This window comes from Hyperoodon ampullatus, assembly GCF_949752795.1.
Source record: "Hyperoodon ampullatus genome assembly, chromosome: 15".
NCBI lineage: Eukaryota > Metazoa > Chordata > Mammalia > Artiodactyla > Ziphiidae > Hyperoodon > Hyperoodon ampullatus.
Window position 1 is genome coordinate 12,221,701 of NC_136928.1, and position 18,115 is coordinate 12,239,815.

Consider the following 18,115-nt stretch of genomic DNA (forward strand, 5'->3'; position numbering starts at 1 on the left):
ACGTCCACTTTGAATCGTCCAAAGTTATTTGCAGTGTAGTCAGTTTCTGCCGTGATGCTGTCAATTTCTTCCATGCCTCAGGTGAAGCAATCATACAATCTCCAGTTATAGTATCAATAGCCTGTCCATATCTGTTAAAATTTGAAATAACCTCTTTGTTAGCTGGATCAATGAAAGTTGCATTTGATGGTAAAAGGCAAGTTTTCACACTTTCATTCAAGCCCCCAAGAGAACCTGGAACATAATCCAACAGCAGTGCTGAAAGCCTACAGCATCTCTTCTACCTCTGGGATCACTACTAAAAAGCTCTGTTGTCAGTGAGTGAACTGAATAATAGCTGAACGGCAACCAGACACCAAGACTTTGAAAGAAGCGACCTGAGAGGTCAATTCGTTGGGCCTATGTCCATCTGTTCCTTTGGAAATGGGATTTGTGGACCAAAGAGCTAGCATTAAAGTTTGTACTGTATGCGATTCCTCAGTTAAAATATACCACGGCAACTGAAATCTGAACCGTGTTATTGGGGGACTGGTGTTATTTACCTAAAAACTGTGGTATTGAACGCGTGCATTCGGAACCTCGCAAAAAAACAAGGTACTGAAAACAGGGAGACTAAAATACACAGTGACCTTTGCCCCAGTGAGCCCCAGAACTCTGAGCAATTAGGCCTTTACCACCCGAGATTCTTTCTCAGGAAGCTGCTACAGGGTATTCTCCCCCAAAACAGGGAAATAAACCAAGAAAAAACAAAAACATGGGCTATAGAAAATAGGAAATCCAACAAAGGAGGTAAAAGAAATTCCCAGAATGGCAGAGGGAAATTTTAGGATGCAGATGTGAAACTTGTCTAGACTGGAACAGATCAGAAGCTGTGAGTGAAGCTTCTCTAAAATATCGGGAACTTTCCTGTTGCTTCTGATAGTCCTAAAAGGGTGACAAGTACTTAATAAAAAAAAAAAGGGGGTGAGGCAGTAGAGCTTACTCCAGGGAAAACAAAATGATCACAGTATACGTACTATAAGACTCAGCAGCTCAGTGATATTTTTTAAATACTCTCAATTTTGATCTTACCAAAATTAAGACCAAATTATACAGCAAAGGTAGGAGGTTAGGGTCTGTGTATGGTAACAGTGGAAGACTAAAACTAAACATCATTTTTCACTATGGGACATCAAGAGCTAAAAACTGAAAGGGCCAAATAGTAATACAAACACCAAAAGAAAAGCAAGTGGTTGCCTCAGGAAAGAGGGAAATGATGCTGGGAGATCCCTGTTCCACAGAAGCCTTGTTGAATCACTTGACTACTTTATTATGCATACATGCAACCTTGATGAAAATAGCTTGGATGGGGGGAGAGTAAAAAAAAAAAAAAGGCAACATCTAATGCCCAAGAGAAACAGGCCAGAGTTCTCACCAGCCTGTGTCCCCGGCCCACAGCAACTATTACCATACATGGAAATACAGATCCCCTCTGGCCTCTTACTAGCTCTTGGGGTTCCTCTTCCCCAGATCTAGCTGCTCTTCCTAGAGAAACACATCCTTGGTTCAAGTACTTCCTCAGCTGTCCTCTCCTGGGCCAAGGGGAAAATCTTGGGGAGAGTCACTACTCTCCATTTAGTCACTGGGCAAAGACAGGATCTGGGTTTGTGTGAGGTCATGTAGCACCAGGAAAGGAAGCCAGCATCAAAACTCAGAGGGTCTCCTGCAGACCCTCAGTTCTGGGCTTACTGTTAGGTTCCTCTTTACCCCAGGCCCCCTTCTCCTTCCTCAAATAGTCACATGGCTTCCTTCAGCTAGCCTGGGGCTGTCCATTCTCTTTATTTTGGCTGCGCCGGGTCTTAGTTGCACGGCACACGGGACCTTTGGCTGTGGCATGTGGGATCTAGTTCCCCGACCAGGGATCGAACCTGGGCCCCCTGCATTGGGAGCGTGGTGTCTTACCCACTGGACCACCAGGGAAGTCCCTGCCCATTCTCTTAAGATTAGGAAAGATACAGTTCAGTATCTTTCATCATCTACAAAATAATGTTAAGAACTACTGCAAAAGGTCTTGAGAATTAAATGTATACAAAAAGCTTAGCGCAGTGCTTGACATGAAATGGTGAACATTTACTAAGTGAATCCATGGCAGGTACGCAACCAGTGGTCCAATTTCTCAGGCACAGGTCAGGCAAGCATAACCTTATCCTTGTTGCAGTCTGGCTTCTAAAAAGCATCTTGCTAAAAGTCTAAGGACAGGACCCATCAATCTAGTTTGCAAAGCCATGCACTTTTTTTTTTTTTTGCGGTACGCAGGCCTCTCACTGTTGTGGCCTCTCCAGTTGCGGAGCACAGGCTCCGGATGCGCAGGCTCAGTGGCCATGGCTCACGGGCCTAGCCGCTCCGCGGCATGTGGGATCCTCCCAGACCAGGGCATGAACCCGTGCCCCCTGCATCGGCAGGCGGACTCTCAACCACTGTGCCACCAGGGAAGCCCCAAGCCATGCACTTTTGCTTAACTGTCCTGATCAAGCCTAAAAGAGATAATGGGTCAAGACTGAAGAATCCAACACTGAGAATTTTTAAATGAAGCTGAGCTACACACACGAAACACAAACACTCATTTTAGCATTCTCTGTAACAGCAAAGCTACAAATAATCTAAATAAGGCTCTAGTAAAACAAAATAATCCATTCAAACAGGAAAACTTGGTGGCTGTTAAAGACAATGAGTGGATACGTGCTAACATGGAAATGTCTAGGATGTGCTGGTAAAAAATACCAAACAGTTAGAAACGCCCCATGGAGGAATATCATGTATATTCTGGGATCACAAGAAACGTACCAGGGCGGAGTGGGGTACTTTGCTAGAGGGTAGTTCTCACTTGTTAAGATAGCACATTCTCCTAAGAATTGCATAAGGCTGACTGATCGGGAGCTCAGATGCTTCAAATATATGAACAAAACCAATGAGACATGTTTTCTAAAAACGGTAGGCTTTTTTATTCAGTTAAGAGGTAGACAGATGAACATGGAAGGCTGGCCCATTTAACTCACCCAAAGTTCATTTTCCACTGCATTCATCCATCCCACACTGCCAGAAATCTTAAAGAAATAACCAAGACTGCCAGAAGGATTTTTCTTCCTACTTCTTCTTAGCAATAATAGCCAGTGAACTGCTTGCAAAGAAGTTACTACTAACTTAAATTTTCACTGTGTCCGAAGAACCTTGTCCTTATAAGAAGTTCATGTATGCCAATAGAACCTGCCACTACTGACAGGAGGGCAGGGTACAAATGACTATTTTTCTAAGAGACTACAAGGGAAGCTTCGGTTACGGTGTTTGCTGTTAAGTCCCTGTGCGTGTTAGGGCAGAAGCTGGTGAAACCAACAAAGCAGAGCACACTCTGTCAAATGGCTCTGAATGGTTGTTTTAAAACGAAACAAAACAAACAAACACACAAAAAAATCGCAAGTTATCTTCAGAGACAACATTAAAACATAATGGAATTGAAGCCTGATACAAAAAGTAGAGAAATATATACAGGAATTCACAGCCCAGAAGGAAAAGGAACCTCAACAGGAACCAGTGGAAACCTGGCTCCTTTACATAGCTAATCTTGAGACAAGTCATATTTAGCACAAAAGCAATTATAGCACAAGTATCGCTTCCCTCCCACAGCTCCCAAACTTTAAAGAGACTCCTGTCAGTCCTCTATAACACTGTAATCATTCTTCAAAGGAACAGGAATGTGTACGGTGGTCCCAAACACTGACCCGAATTTTCATCTCAAGCAGCTTCACACTCTGAGGATGACATATTTGAAGACTGCCATGATAGCAGCACTGATCACGCCAGAAATGGGGACTGTGACAAACCAGGCCATAAAAATGTTGCGGAAGAGCCGCCAATCAACAGCCTTTTTGGAGCGGAGCCAGCCAACGGACACGACAGAGCCCACCTACGGGAGAAAACAATCAAAGAAACTGGTTACTCAAGCGCCAATGGCATTTTGTTAAACAGACCCGTGACTCTACGTAGGTAAGGAGCCCCAGACTGCTGGACTGATCCATGAAAGCTGGTTTGTAACAAGATGAAGGCAATGTAAAATCCAATCACGGAATCTGTGCTAATTGGGGTAAAAGAGGGAAAAGAAAACTCCCTTTTCCCCTCTGAGCTGCTGGAATTTAATGAACTACATTAATAATAATAAAAACTGCTTTAATAATAGATTCCTTTAAGTTTTAGGTTTCCCAAAGATTCTAGAGGGAGGCTGCTATTAGACCTAATAGCCAATCACCCGTAGATCTCCCTGGAAAAAAAAAGAATGACTCCGAGGCTCCATGATGAACCAACTTAAATTCCCTTAAGGAAGCCAGTTTCTTCCTTTCCCTACAGTTATCCTATGGTTATTAGATGGTCATCAAGCAGCCTCAGGATTCAATAAGTTTCTCAGGATTTCAATCCTGAGATGCTCTGAATATATGCTTGCTTCAAACGAACTACCCTTCCACAGTCCAACAAGCCTCACAGACGTGCTACCTCTATAAAAGGGGCTTTTGCACCGTTTGGGGAGAAAATACACTATCTGCTTAAATAAAAGTAATAGACACTAGAAACTGCACAATGTGTATTTACATTCTTATAGTCAACTTGTCCTAAACTTGTGAACTCTTCCAGACTCCCACGGTATAACACCAAATTATCAAAGGAAAAAAACCAAAAAACAAAAAGAACAAAAAAATACCTCTCAACATATCTACTAAAACCACTCAAAAGACACAGTACCTCTACATTACACTTACTTTACAATGTGTTGTACTGATGGGAAGGCCAATATTCGATGCAATTACTACAGTGAGGGCAGATGCCAGTTCAATACTGAAGCCGCTGTGGACACAAATAGATCACTTGTCAAGAATGGAACTTACATTTGGTAAGTTAGCACTACCTCCAAGTTCACGCAATCTTGCTGTGCTCTACCCGGTGACAAAAACTCCACCAACATCTTTAGTTTGCTCTAACTCCTGAAATCTGCTTTAAATCAGGCCATGAGACCCCTCTTCTCTTTTCCAGCGTTTGAGGTTTTAAGGTCTTCTGGAAGCCCATTCTTAAAGCTTGCACTTTTACTTTGAATTTAGTAAACATCAGTGTTGGCTCCATAAAGACAGAGATAAAAGCCAAATACACATAGGTAGTAAGTCTTAGCACACACATCTTTCTCAAAAGTTATTTTTTTAAAGAGCCCACTGGAGTTGAATAGATAAATTATGTTTAAGGGCCAGACGATAAGGAAAATCTAAAAAGTTCACACCGAAGACAGAGTAACCTCGGGAACTTATACAAACGTGGTTACTTTATGTAGTAGCACTGTACAGTATTACGTATCTTAAGAAAATGAGCATTTACCTAATAAGACCTGCTTTACCAACTTACCTAGAGGGTGTGATTGGTGTCAGATCTTTCCCCATGGTCTGGATAACTCTCCTTCCCCAAACCCATAGACCAATACAGATACCAACACCACCATAGAGCAGAAGCCATATTGGTGTTGCTACTTTTGAGGAAACATCTCCCGTGTCATAAACCAGATACAAAGCAACCAGAGGACCGATGGCATTGCTGAAAGAAAAAAAGAGGGCAGGGATGATTTTTCAGGCAAAACTAAAACTTGGCAAGAATCTATTTGTTAACTGATTTACTAAGTCTTCTTCTAAAGCAAAGCTTTCATTAGAAACTGGTCTTTCTTTCAAAGGAAATAAATGGAACCCCAACATACACAACAGAAGAAAATGAGAGCTCTTCTCAGAGGGGAAACGCCACACATCTGGTGGCCTGTCTTCCTACAGGCCCAACTAAAGCAAATTTTGGGTTCCAATGAACAGGTGACAAACCACAGAACTAGGATTAACCACCTACAAATTCATTCTAGGGGGCAGTGATTCCATCAAAGACCCGGCTCCCATCTCGACAAAAGGCTTCTCTGTGAAAGATGTGTGTGTTTATCACCGACAGAAACAAACATGTTCTTTGTAATCTGAAGAAAAAATGTCTCTTCCTGTTTTTTTAAGTCAATTAATTGCTATTACCTCACCCTTTCTACATTATTCGGTGTCCCACGGGCGGTATAAGTACCAAGGCCACAAGCAGAGCCTTATAAAAGGATTAGGCGGCATAAAAATAGCACGAGCAACGCCAAGAATCATAATCGACTGACCTGACGTCATTGCCACCATGGGCGAATGACCCAAAGCAGGCCGTGAGGATCTGCAGGAACTGGAAGAGGAGAGACACTTCCGGTTTGTCCTGGTCACACCACTCTTCTAGAGAGCTGGTGCTTCCTTTCCTGTCGCCCAGACCCATCTCGGCCTTGACACTCACGTCGATCTCGGACGCCGAGTGAATATCAGACACGGCGTTGCAGTAGCTGGTGTAACTGTCCATTCGAATTCGCTTCTTGCTGTCTCCGTTAGGCCACGTCAGCTTCTCCATCTCTTCAGCCTTCTGCTCACCTTCTTTGGCACGGAACGAATCCAGGGGCATGCCACAAATTGCCATGGTATAGGAAGTGTAGCTATTATTGCGCCTCAAGGGTTTGTCGCCAGAGTCTCCCATGCAGTCGCCCACCTTGGCAAGATGCAGCTTATGGAGCAGCTCTTTGTACAAGCCGGAATCTTTATGCACCGTGTGATACTGATAGTGGCCGTTGGAGTTCATCTGGTTACTGACAGCTTGATTGAACTGAACTAGGTTCCCATTAGGCAACTGCACTGCACCTGGCCAAGACCAAAAGGTGACACTCAATGCCAAGGGCGTCAAGTCCGAACACAGAGCCTCGCAGCAGAACTGCTAACAAAGGGAAACTTGCCTTTCCCCACCCGAGGAAGAGTCCACTCACCGTTCATGGTGCCATCTATGCTGGTTTCCTCTTTCAGGTCCACGCTGGGAAGCCTTTCTCGCTCTGGAGCTTCCTCCAAGTCTCCAAGTTTGAACGAGACCGTTCTCTCCTCCACTGCAGCCCGGAGGGGCCCAGTGGCTGACCCTACCTCTGAAACGGGATTCCTGGTTTCAGTATCGCTGAGAGACAACTTTGTTTCTTCATGGTCTTCTTTCAAGCTATTCTTTTTTTCCATTAAGGGGCTTTCAGAAGGACTAGACTTGATTTCTCCTAGAAAAGAAGGATGTTTTTGTTTGGTTTTGACCAAACTAACTTGCTCTACATTTCCCCTTCCCCTCACCTCAAAAAAAAACAAAAAAATCCTTCTCAAAATAAGAACACATGTAAACTTCAGTGAAAATTCAGGATAATTTTTCCTGTCTGCTTTATTTGCCGTATCGCTTAATCTCTCACTTGGGAAGAAACCAGCAATACAAATGCAGAACACCCTATTACTAGGGGTTGCAAAGTTTTTTTCAGTGAAGGGCCAGGTGGTAAAATCTTTTAGGCTCTGTGGACTCTGCTATAAATTCTTGTTCTTTATAGAACCCTTCACAAAAGTAGAAACCATTCTGAGCTTCCTGCTGACCCCTTCTGAGGGGAAAGGAGCTCAAGCATGGGGCTGACAGCTAACTGAAAATTCCGACTGCATCTAGTGCACGTCCTTTTTAAAAACTGGCCCCAGGGCTTCCCTGGTGGCGCAGTGGTTGAGAGTCCGCCTGCCGATGCAGGGGACACGGGTTCATACCCCAGTCTGGGAGGATCCCACATGCCGCGGAGTGGCTGGGCCCGTGAGCCATGGCCGCTGAGCCTGCGCGTCCGGAGCCTGTGCTCCACAATGGGAGAGGCCACAACAGTGAGAGGCCCGCGTACCGCAAAAAAAAAAAAAAATAAAAAAATAAAAACTGGCCCCAAATTTCAGTCTGTGAGTTCAAGCAAAATGACACAGCTCAACGCAGGCAACTAAAGGTGACGAATTTCCACCTCTAGAAAACAAAGACATGTGCCATATGGTTCAAGGTTCCATGACCAGGCGGGAATGTTTTCTGCCTTTGTACCAATGCCCAGTCTGTTTCCGTGTTCATTCAGGAATCCCAGTCAAGCTACCAACCAGGATATAGAACATTAGCAAGACCTGTCTCATCTTCTCCCAGACTGAGGGAGAATCAAGGTCACGAAGTCCTGAAGGCCGCCAGACTAGCGCAGAGCCTCTCGGAGGCTCCTGAGCACAGCTGCATGACGCAGCACTCTTCTGGTGCCACTGCAGTCTGTGCAGCCCTCCGCTTCTTCAAAGAACAAACTTAAATCACTACCCGAGCATTTACAGATGAAAAGGGCAGAAAAAGATCATCTCAAGAGAGTTCAAGTAATAAGGAAAGGAATACAAGATTTAATTAAGACCTATACTAACCAAAACGTATGCCATATTTGATTATACTGAAATACTACATACAGTAACGGTCTAAATGATCCCTTCATGACACCTGAAAATGTCTACCTCTGGAATCTGTGCTCCAATTCTGAGAATTAACCAAATCTAAAGTCAGATAATGTATTAGCATAGCTCTGAATATCTGAGTCTAAAGGCATTAGTTTTGGTAAATGTTTCCTGTGAAGATATTTCACACCTACCTTTCATTTCTCATTAAGGCATCCTCATCCTTCTCAATTAATGTAGACTACAACTTCTCTGTATTATCTAGCATGTCACTGGCAAGTGATCAAGGTACAGTAAGAAAAGAAAAAAGAGATTAAGTGCCTAGCTTGTCTGGCGGCCCAAATAAGGTCAAATATGCCTTATGACTAGGTCTCAGGTCATTTTAAGTTAATAAGAACACAGTTTGGACAATAAACCTATATCCGCAAATTTCCATGTAAATTTTCTGGCTTTACCAATCTATCCAAGTAGTGGATTTTTACAGATGGCTAAACACAAAGAAGCAAGCACAACATTACTAGTTAAAATTTTCTGCTACAAGTTGTTACTTACGTTCAATTTTTCTCTTCATCCTGGGACATACAAAGAACCAGACGATAAGGGCACAGAAAACTGCACATCCCACCGAGATGAGGATGGTACCCCACAGAGGAAGTTTGTCAAAGCCCAGCACTAGGAGATAAAATGGTGCATCTTGAAAACCCCAGGGCAACTGCCCCCCTGTAATAACGTGTAAACCCTCCTCTGGGGACTCTGGGGTTCCCCAAGCCAGCCCATCACCCTTTACAGCTGTTGCCAGCCTTAGGTCCACAGGATTTACTGTGTTAGTGGCTATACAAATTTGGGAGAAAAATCCCATAGCATCTGAAATCCACACCAGTCTGGCCTACTTTAAACACCTGCTAGACTGACATATCCCAAGCTCCTTCACATACTAGGCTTTTTCCTTTCTTTGCTTTAGAAGACAGATTCCTACACTGAGGATCTGCAACTAGCTATGAAAAAAAATGGAAGCTTTCCACTGCCCAGCCTCCAGATGGGAGCGGCCACACGTTATGTTTGCACATAAGATTTCAACGTTAGAAAAGGAAAGTGCCCCAGTCGTCACCTTTCTCATACTGATATAATTAGTTCTCTGTGGAAGTTATCACATCCATTGTACTAGCAAAATCCTTTAGAGCAAGATTCTCTCTTAGGACGCATTATCAAACTAAGATACATTTATCTATCAAGGGATAAGAATAGTTCAAAGGGCTTTCACAAAAAGAAAATAGTAGAATGGTAATCATACTAACAAGCCACATCTTAAACAGAGACATGCCTACTTCTCACATTGCTCAGGGATCATTAACTAGTCATCTGGTTATCACTTAAATGCCAACAGCCTACAAGTCCCTCGTCTATATTTAATAACAGAAGCAAAGCACTAGAGAACACTATTTAAACCTAAAAGATGTTATAATGATCTGTGGTTTATCCAAGAACAGCTTAGTTACTTGTGGTTGTTTTGCTTATTAGGAATTACTTATAAAATGGAAATTCTATTGTTCCTCAAAATGATTAGTATTTAAAAATCAGATATAAATTGAGGTCCCTTCAAAACCAAAGTTCTGTAATGACTAAAGCTTTCCATTTTAATTCCTGCTATCAATTCTAATCATGTAGTTAGTCACACAAACTAAAATATACATGAAATTTAATCAATCTCTGTATCACAATTTAAACTTGCCTACGTTCCAAGTCAAAAAAGGGAAATGAGACTGGTTTTTCTTGTAAATGATCAACCAAAGGACAGGACAAAAATATCCACATTCCCTTTTCAAAGACGACTGGAAATGCAAGTTTCTAATTTCACTGAATTATGAGCTTTGCTGCTACCACATAAAACATCAGTGCTTAGAGCTTCATGGAGACTTTTTTAGTTTAACATGAAGAAGCCAATTTAAAACAGAATGGAAAGGCAGCAGGCAAGCTTTCCTTTGCCTGTAGCATTTGGTAAGGAGTCTGGTATCCCCTAAATAAGAACAATATCCTCATAAAGTTGTCCAGTTTCTTTCCTGATTATTCTAACAAAGACATGGTTAAAAATACTTAGCTAACTCCATTTTTGGTCAGTGACTTATTACTGCAGTGAGGTTTACAAAGCAAGTTACAATCCATTAGTCAGAAATGAAATCAATTTGGTGGGCCACAATGAGCATTTTAAAAAGCTAAAAAGAATACTTGCAAATATGAGTGCATAGCACATAGTAAGGTTAAGTAGCTTCAAGATACTATTCCAGTTATCTTTCCCTCTCTCCCCCTCCCTCTCTAAGTATGTGTGTGCTGGTCAGCAATGTACAATGTCTTTCTTCCAGTGTGTCACAACAGTCAAAAGACTGAAAGCCACTGACTTGACGGATCAAAGGCCATCAAGCCAAATGAACCTAGTCAGGAAAACTGACTGATCAAGACATGTACTGTCCTGTCTGACAAGTTACAGGTTATCAATCTTTTTCAATTGCTAAATGAAACACGTATCACAATTTAATCCATGCTTTGCCTTCGTTCCAACATAAAAGTAATCAACATTTCAATCTTTATATTCTCACAAATATTTTTCCTCTTAGCTGCATGAATTCTTCTTCCAAGTGCACTTAGGGCAGGTGTTAAACATCCCAACTCTTCTCATTCAAGCAGATTCAGGGGAGTAAATTTAGAAACAAAAAGGAGCTCCACTTGGGAGAGAAAAATGAGAATATCCAGCAAACCAGTCCTAAATGACTGATTATCGAAGACCAAGTATAACTAATGACTCTTCAGTAGTCGAGGTAACATCAATTCCGGTATTTTTAGCATAGATAGGAAAGAGGGAGGGAGAAGATCAAATTATCTATCGGTGGATCCTGTGAAGACTAAAGAGTAAAGGTCTGTAGTGATTTAGAATCTGAGCAGGTCTCTTTGGTTGAAAAACTATCTAGGTTAACTCAGCATACACTAGCCTGCAGCCTTCTGAAATGGGCGCAGGCCAGCCACCTTCTAGGAGATTTCAGCCCTGTAAACAAAAAGGGGTAAATTGGGCATTTAATGCAAGTTTTAGAAACAACTTTAAATTCACATTTAAATATTCTGATATGTACTTACAAGGTGCTCCAGTGTACATGATGGAAAAGAGGTTGATTCCAACTGTGCAGGCATAGAACACTGGCAAAGCTCGCAACCCATTAGGAACTGGATCTGCCTGTAAAATATCATTATCACTAAGATCAAGATCTTAAAAGCTGTAAAAACTTAACCCACTTCCATAGAACCGAAGGGCAGCTTCCGGAATCAGTTCCAATAACTATCTCTCCATAGTAGCTTCCAAGGCCAAATGGTCTTTTCCTACATTTGCTCCTGGAAGTTCCCCTACCAAGGCTGATCTCATCTTCTACGTCCATCTGAATTTAAGTTTGTGTTTGGTTTAACGTTTGGGGGTTGGTTAGGTTTTTGTTGCTGTTATTGGTTTTTTTGGCTTCGTTGCATCTTTGTTGCTGCGCTTGGGTTTCCTCCAGTTGTGTCGAGTGAGGGCTACTCTTTGTTGCGGTGTGCAGGATTCTCATTGCGGTGGCTTCTCTTGTTGCACAGCATGGGCTCTAGACACGAGGGCTTCAGGAGTTGTGGCACACGGGCTCAGCAGTTGTGGCTCGCGGGCTCTAGAGCGCAGGCTCAGTAGTTGTGGCGCACAGGCTTAGCTGCTCCGTGGCATGTGGGATCTTCCCGGACGAGGGCTCGAACCCGTGTCCCGTGCATTGGCAGGCGGATTCTTAACCACTGCGCCACCAGGGAAGCCCCTATTGCTGTTATTCTTAACAAGACTACCTATTACTAGTGAGTGGTGATGTCCTGAATAATCAGTTTCAATCCCAGTGCTCTAAGGTACCTCATGTCCAGATATAAATCTGAGCACACACCTGAAAATGCACTATATGAGAGAGATCAAGAAACAGACTATGAGATATGACATTTCTTACCTGACTTTATACCTGCAATGACTTCTTAAAAACAAAACATGTAGTAGAATATACCAGCAACAACCATCTTATCTAGACATTTGATAAATATGCCACAACTAATGATTTACCAAAGTGTGAAGATAAAAATCAATCGTACACTAGGTCACCTCCTCATTTAACAGACTGTGTGCCAAGCACTAAAATATGGGAGTGAATGAGACAAAGTTCCTGTTCTCACAGAACTGACATTTACATTCTAGTACAGAATCACGCCATGAAGAAAAAAGAAGGGGAAGGAGGCAGTGATGGAAGGAGGCGCACACTTTAATTCTTGGGGGGCGGGAGATAGTCCAAAGACCATCAGTGGAGCAAAGACACAAATGTGTTAGGTCAACAAGCCATAAGCCAGGTACACACGCAGGGGTAGAAAAAGAGCAGCCAGAGAGCAGGCTATCTGGAGGGCAGAATATCCCAGAGACATCAGAAAGTAAAAAGACCCTGAGGCAAACACTTGAATTGCCTGAGGAACAGCAAGGAGGCCAGCCAGTGTGACTGGAAACAGGAGTTAAAAACAAGAGCACAGATCTGAATACGTGAGAAGGCTCAACTTTAAAGATGTTGTTAGCCCAAAGGTTTGATGCTATCTTGAATCACAATCCAATGGAAAATCTTGGGGAGGAATAGACAAGGAAAAGAATCATAAATACATCAGAAGAGTGAGGTAATGGCTTAAGATCAAGGAAACAGAAAGTAGAGATGCCGTTCCACATCAGCAGAGATGGGCCCTCGACGAAAACCACTCTGAATATTACCTTCCCTATCTGTAGTTCAAGAGAATGCTACAGGTAGGGAATTGGTCAAAACAAAAATAGCCAATAAAACCTAAGCATCAGGGCTTCCCTGGTGGCGCAGTGGTTAAGAATCCGCCTGCCAATGCAGGGGACACGGGTTCAAGCCCTGGTCCGGGAAGATCCCACATGCCGCAGAGCAACTAAGCCCGTGCGCCACAACTACTGAGCCTGCGCTCTAGAGCCCACGAGCCACAGCTACTGAGCCCGCATGCCATAACTACTGAAGCTTGCGCGCCTAGAGTCTGTGCTCCGCAACAAGAGAAGCCACCACAGTCAGAAGCCCGCACACCGCAACGAAGAGTAGCCCCCGCTCACCACGAGTAGAGAAAGCCCACGTGAGGCAACGAAGACCCAACGCAGCCAAAAATTAATTAACTAAAAGAAAAAAAAAAACCTCATCATCTCTGAGTAACTCAACCATGCGGGTCCCCCCCCAAGGGTAGTCAGTAAGGTTATGAACCTGAGGTGTATATACATTTTTCTTCTAAGAACTATCTGTGCTTTTAAGAAATTCTCCAAGGAACCTAAGCCCAGCCCCCGAAATCAAAATCCATAAGGGTTCTAGACATTTGCAGGGGCTTCTCTTTCTCCCTTTTGCTACCTCCAAACTCCTCTTAGCCACTCCCCCAGGAGGTAACCAGGGCTAACATTTTATTGAATGTTTACCACCGTATGACTCACCTAACACTTAAAACTTTACCTATAAGTAAGTATCTCGTCATCCAGTTATATGGGATGGGAAAGGGGATCTTCATAACCCATTTTCAATCGTAATAGTTCATTTTTTATACATCGGCCGTTCCAGTAAACTAAAGAAAAAAGTTCCTGAGTTTGAAAAGATGCCCTAGATGTATTTAATGAGATTCCTGACAGAAGGGAGAATGCTGAAAGGCCCACTTTCTTTGACTAGAATTTAAACACTCAACAGGAAAACTCCCTTTTTCCCCTATTCCTTGTTTATTGTCCCAATCCTTAACCTCCACTCTGCTTTTTCCTACTAGACTACCTAACACCCTTGGAACATTCAGAAAATTGAAAATTTTTAAAAGCACTTTTAATGTTAATTTCCAAAACAGAATCTTTAGTTGGAAAGTATCTTAATGGTCAAATATTTAGATTTTTAACAGCCAAGACCACCAAAGGTTACTAGCGTAAAGATGTTTTCTTGAGATTTAAAATCTAACAGTAACCAGAAATATTCAGCCTCATGACCTAAAAATTCATGTTATTGGTAGATTAAACACAAGAGTATGTGCCTGTCTGTGTGTGTGTGCGGATAGATTCTCAAAGTCCATATTGAATAGTTTTAAACACTATTCCAATCGTTCTTTTTTTTTTTTTTAATATTTATTTATTTATTTTGGCTGTGCCGGATCTTAGTTGCAGCACACAGGATCTTTTAGTTGTGGCATGCGGACTTCTTAGTTGCGACATGCAAACTCTTTAGTTGCAGCATGCATGCGTGATCTAGTTCCCTGACCAGGGATTGAACCCGGGCCCCCTGCATTGGGAGCACAGAGTCTTACCCACTGGACCACCAGGGAAGACCTATTCCAATCATTCTTGATCATGTCCATCCTCATACCCCATGAGGAATATATAATTAAGAAGTTAATATATCTAACTTAAGGTCTCTAACTGAGGATAAAAATGCCTGGCATGCATTCCCCAAATGAGAGTTCTGGGGACCTGAAAATCCCACTTTGCACCTGAAAGTATGACCATTCTTCCTCCAGAAAAGAAGTCTGTTTTGGCTTGAGACACACAAAGCCTCTCCAGAATCGGAACAATCTGTCTCTCAATAATCCACAAAGACCCAGTGTAAACCTTTATGAGCACAACTCCATAACAGGGGATCCTAGCAATTCTCCTGCTTCTCTGGTGAGGAGCAAGCTATACAGCTCTAAAAATACGAAGAGTTCTGATCCCTGACTACTACTAAGCTTCAAATGGAAGTATCACATTATCATATTCCACAGCTGTGGGGAGTAGGTGCTATTCATTACCTGCTTGCTAAATAAGACAATGCCAAACTTTGAGTCCGTTAGTATCAACGAACTGTTTACTCTCAAATTATACCAAGCTATAGAGGTTTCAAGTTTTCAAAGTATTACACTGCTATCTTTTGCCAGACTCAGGCCATGGTAAATAGTGATTAGTGAGTCACTTTACCAGTTATTGAATTTCTATAGAAAACTACATATCCTTCCCTAGAGAAGCTTAGAACTAGATCAAACAAACGGCTCTGAATACATTCTTACCCCTTGGGATTAAGCTACCTATCTCCCTTTACTCAGATTTCTCCAGTTCAGAAGAATTTTTAAGAACTTACAATGGACCGTTAAAAGCCATTCACCTCAGGAAAAGGACAACTTTGTTTCCTGAGAAAAAAGCATTTATTCTTACTGTAACTCAGTCCAACGACAACATCCGTTGTTGTCTACATTTATTTTGGAGCCAGCATCAGACTTCTTGATTTAAAAAAATGCTATCAGGTCCCTCAAAAGGGATTTTCAAATGGACAGGAAATTAAATGGCTGTCTGGAATTTTTTTTTTTTTTTTTTTGCCAAGAAAAACAAAACGAAAATTACCTTTACTGGTTCCTTTTTACCTATTCTGAGCTATCAGAGTCAAGTCACTGTGAGAGGCAGGGTATCCACCATGAAGCTTACAAGCTGGTTTCGATCATCAACACTCTAGAAAAAACTATGTAAGGACCCAAACTGCTCCACTTTAACTGGCAGCTAAGAAAGTCACCCAGGACATTGTGATTTGTTGAACCCTAAGCTTACAATGCAGACTGGCCTGCATATGATGGTGATTTAAAGTAGTAATCTGCATGCAGGTAAACAAAGCCACTCCAAAGACATCTCCTTAATTTTTTCTTTCGGTCTCTCCAATGTCTTGGCACACTACAGTGTTCAATTTTTCCTTCCCAAATGCCTTCTTGGGTATTGAAAACTTGCTTCTTTCAGAAAATTCAACACACGAGAGGTATACAAAACAAAGAATTTTTCTAACTTTCCAAGGCCACACTCCTACACACCGATCACATGTGCAGTAATGCGATCGGTTTGAATACCATTGAGTGTGACTTATTACAAGTCATGGGGGGAGAGAAAGATTACCTTACGGAGGATGAATGCACGAACAAGGAAGAATAAAATTCCAGACATAATACCAGAAAGCAGCGGTGAGACGAACCAAGACAGCACTGGAATAGAACACATTAAGAAAAAATGTCAACTAATGGAAATCAGGAACCAAAACACACTTTAAATGTTAGTTCTCTCTTTTCAAAACTTTAGCCCATCCCTCCAACTTGACACCATATTCTCCCATACACAACGCCATGGTAACACGACAAGAAGAGTAAAAAGCCATTTAGAATTAAACGCACCAATTTTTATCAGTTCTGACCACTTGACCCCCTCCTGCCCCTTCGCCACCAGGGAGAAACCAATGGTTGCACCAACGATACAATGGGTTCCAGAAATGGGAAGCTTCAAAAACGAAGCCGCTAGTTGCCACACAGCAGAACCTGAAACACATCAAGTTTTATTAAGTACGTGACAAATGCCGCTATGTACGAAGTGCATATTACTGAACGTAATCATCTGAATCAAGGCAGAGCACAAGAATGGAACTACCCATGATTAAGAATTCCCTCACCCGCCACTATCAGGACAATACGAATAAAAAACTTACCAAACATCGCACTGACAGAGCCGGCCATCAGCAGCTCTTGGGTCGAGTTGTACATCTCCACGTCAATCAAGCCCTTCCTGATGGTTTCGCTCACTTTGGCCCCCAGCAGGACGGAGCCCACTGTCTCAAAGATACTAGCTAGGATGCAGGCTTGCTTCAGGGTCACTACACCTGATCCCACGGCTGTACCAAACGAATTTGCTACATCATTGGCTCCCACGGAGAATGCCAGGACAAATGCAATAACGAAGCCCAGGATGAGCATCCATAGGTAGTCCACCAATGGACCAGAAGCGGCAGTAGCAGCAATAGTAGTGGCAATCAGCGTTGCCATGGTAGATGCCATTCTCTAGAGTAGTGGTTCTTTAATTAATCAGAGAATTACTGAGCGGCTTTCGAGATGTGTAAACAGAATATGAGGTATCAAAAATGCTATAATAAATAATATATATTATATAAAATTAAATACTGTAAACTACGGCACAGAAACCGAGCTGGGGAGTTACTGCTATACGCTGCGTATGGGCATCTGTTGTCTGGGGTTTCTTTGGCTCTGGAGGGCTAGAAGCACGGAGCAGAATTCCATGGCGGAGAAGAGAAAGGACGCAAGTTCATCCTGGAAGGGGGATGGATAACAATAGCAGCGCGCCCTTGCGGTCCCGCACCCCGCGACGGCCCACCGGGGGGACTGGGGGCCCCGGCCGTGCCCGCCGCCCGCGATCCGGTGTCCCGCGCCCCAAGCAGGAACGCGCCGGGCGGCGGGCACGTGGCGCAGGGGACCACCTCGGCCCGCGCGCGCCCAGCCCGGCCCCCGCGCCGCCGGCCCGCGCGCGCCCTCCCCGCGAAAACCGGAAAAGGGCCGTTCCCGCGCGCGCCTCTCGGGGACCGCCAAAAAGGCCCGCGGGCGGGCGGACGGGGTGGCATGGGGTGGGGGGGGAGGGTAGCGCCGAAAGCAGAACCCCACCGCGCCGCCGGCCCCGGCCCAGCCGGCCAGCCCCCGCGCCGCCGCGTCCGCTCCGGGCCCCGGGGAGAAGAAAGAGCCTTTCCAAGGTGGCGCCGCCACTCACCAAAGGAAACGAGGGGCCGAGCGGGAGACGAGGTCCAGGCTGCAGCGGCGGGCTACGGCCACGGACGCACGCACCTGCTGTCGGCGAGCACACGGCCTGGCCTGGGGCGGCGGCTCTGGGGATGGCTCGGCGGGGCTGGCAACCCACCCAAGAAGCAGCC

General features: G+C 43.7%; 1 protein-coding gene across 1 annotated transcript; it reads right to left on the reverse strand.

The window, feature by feature from the left end:
- Positions 1 to 2,957: 2,957 nt before the first annotated feature.
- Positions 2,958 to 17,234, reverse strand: SLC20A1 (solute carrier family 20 member 1; the record flags this gene model as incomplete). Its single annotated transcript, XM_079721159.1, has 10 exons — positions 2,958 to 3,940; positions 4,785 to 4,869; positions 5,416 to 5,601; positions 6,197 to 6,755; positions 6,878 to 7,147; positions 8,907 to 9,026; positions 11,478 to 11,574; positions 16,309 to 16,394; positions 16,581 to 16,721; positions 16,889 to 17,234. The coding sequence occupies 10 exons, from the start codon at positions 17,232 to 17,234 to the stop codon at positions 3,779 to 3,781; spliced, it is 2,052 nt and encodes a 683-aa protein (XP_079577285.1). The 3' UTR covers positions 2,958 to 3,778.
- Positions 17,235 to 18,115: the final 881 nt, after the last annotated feature.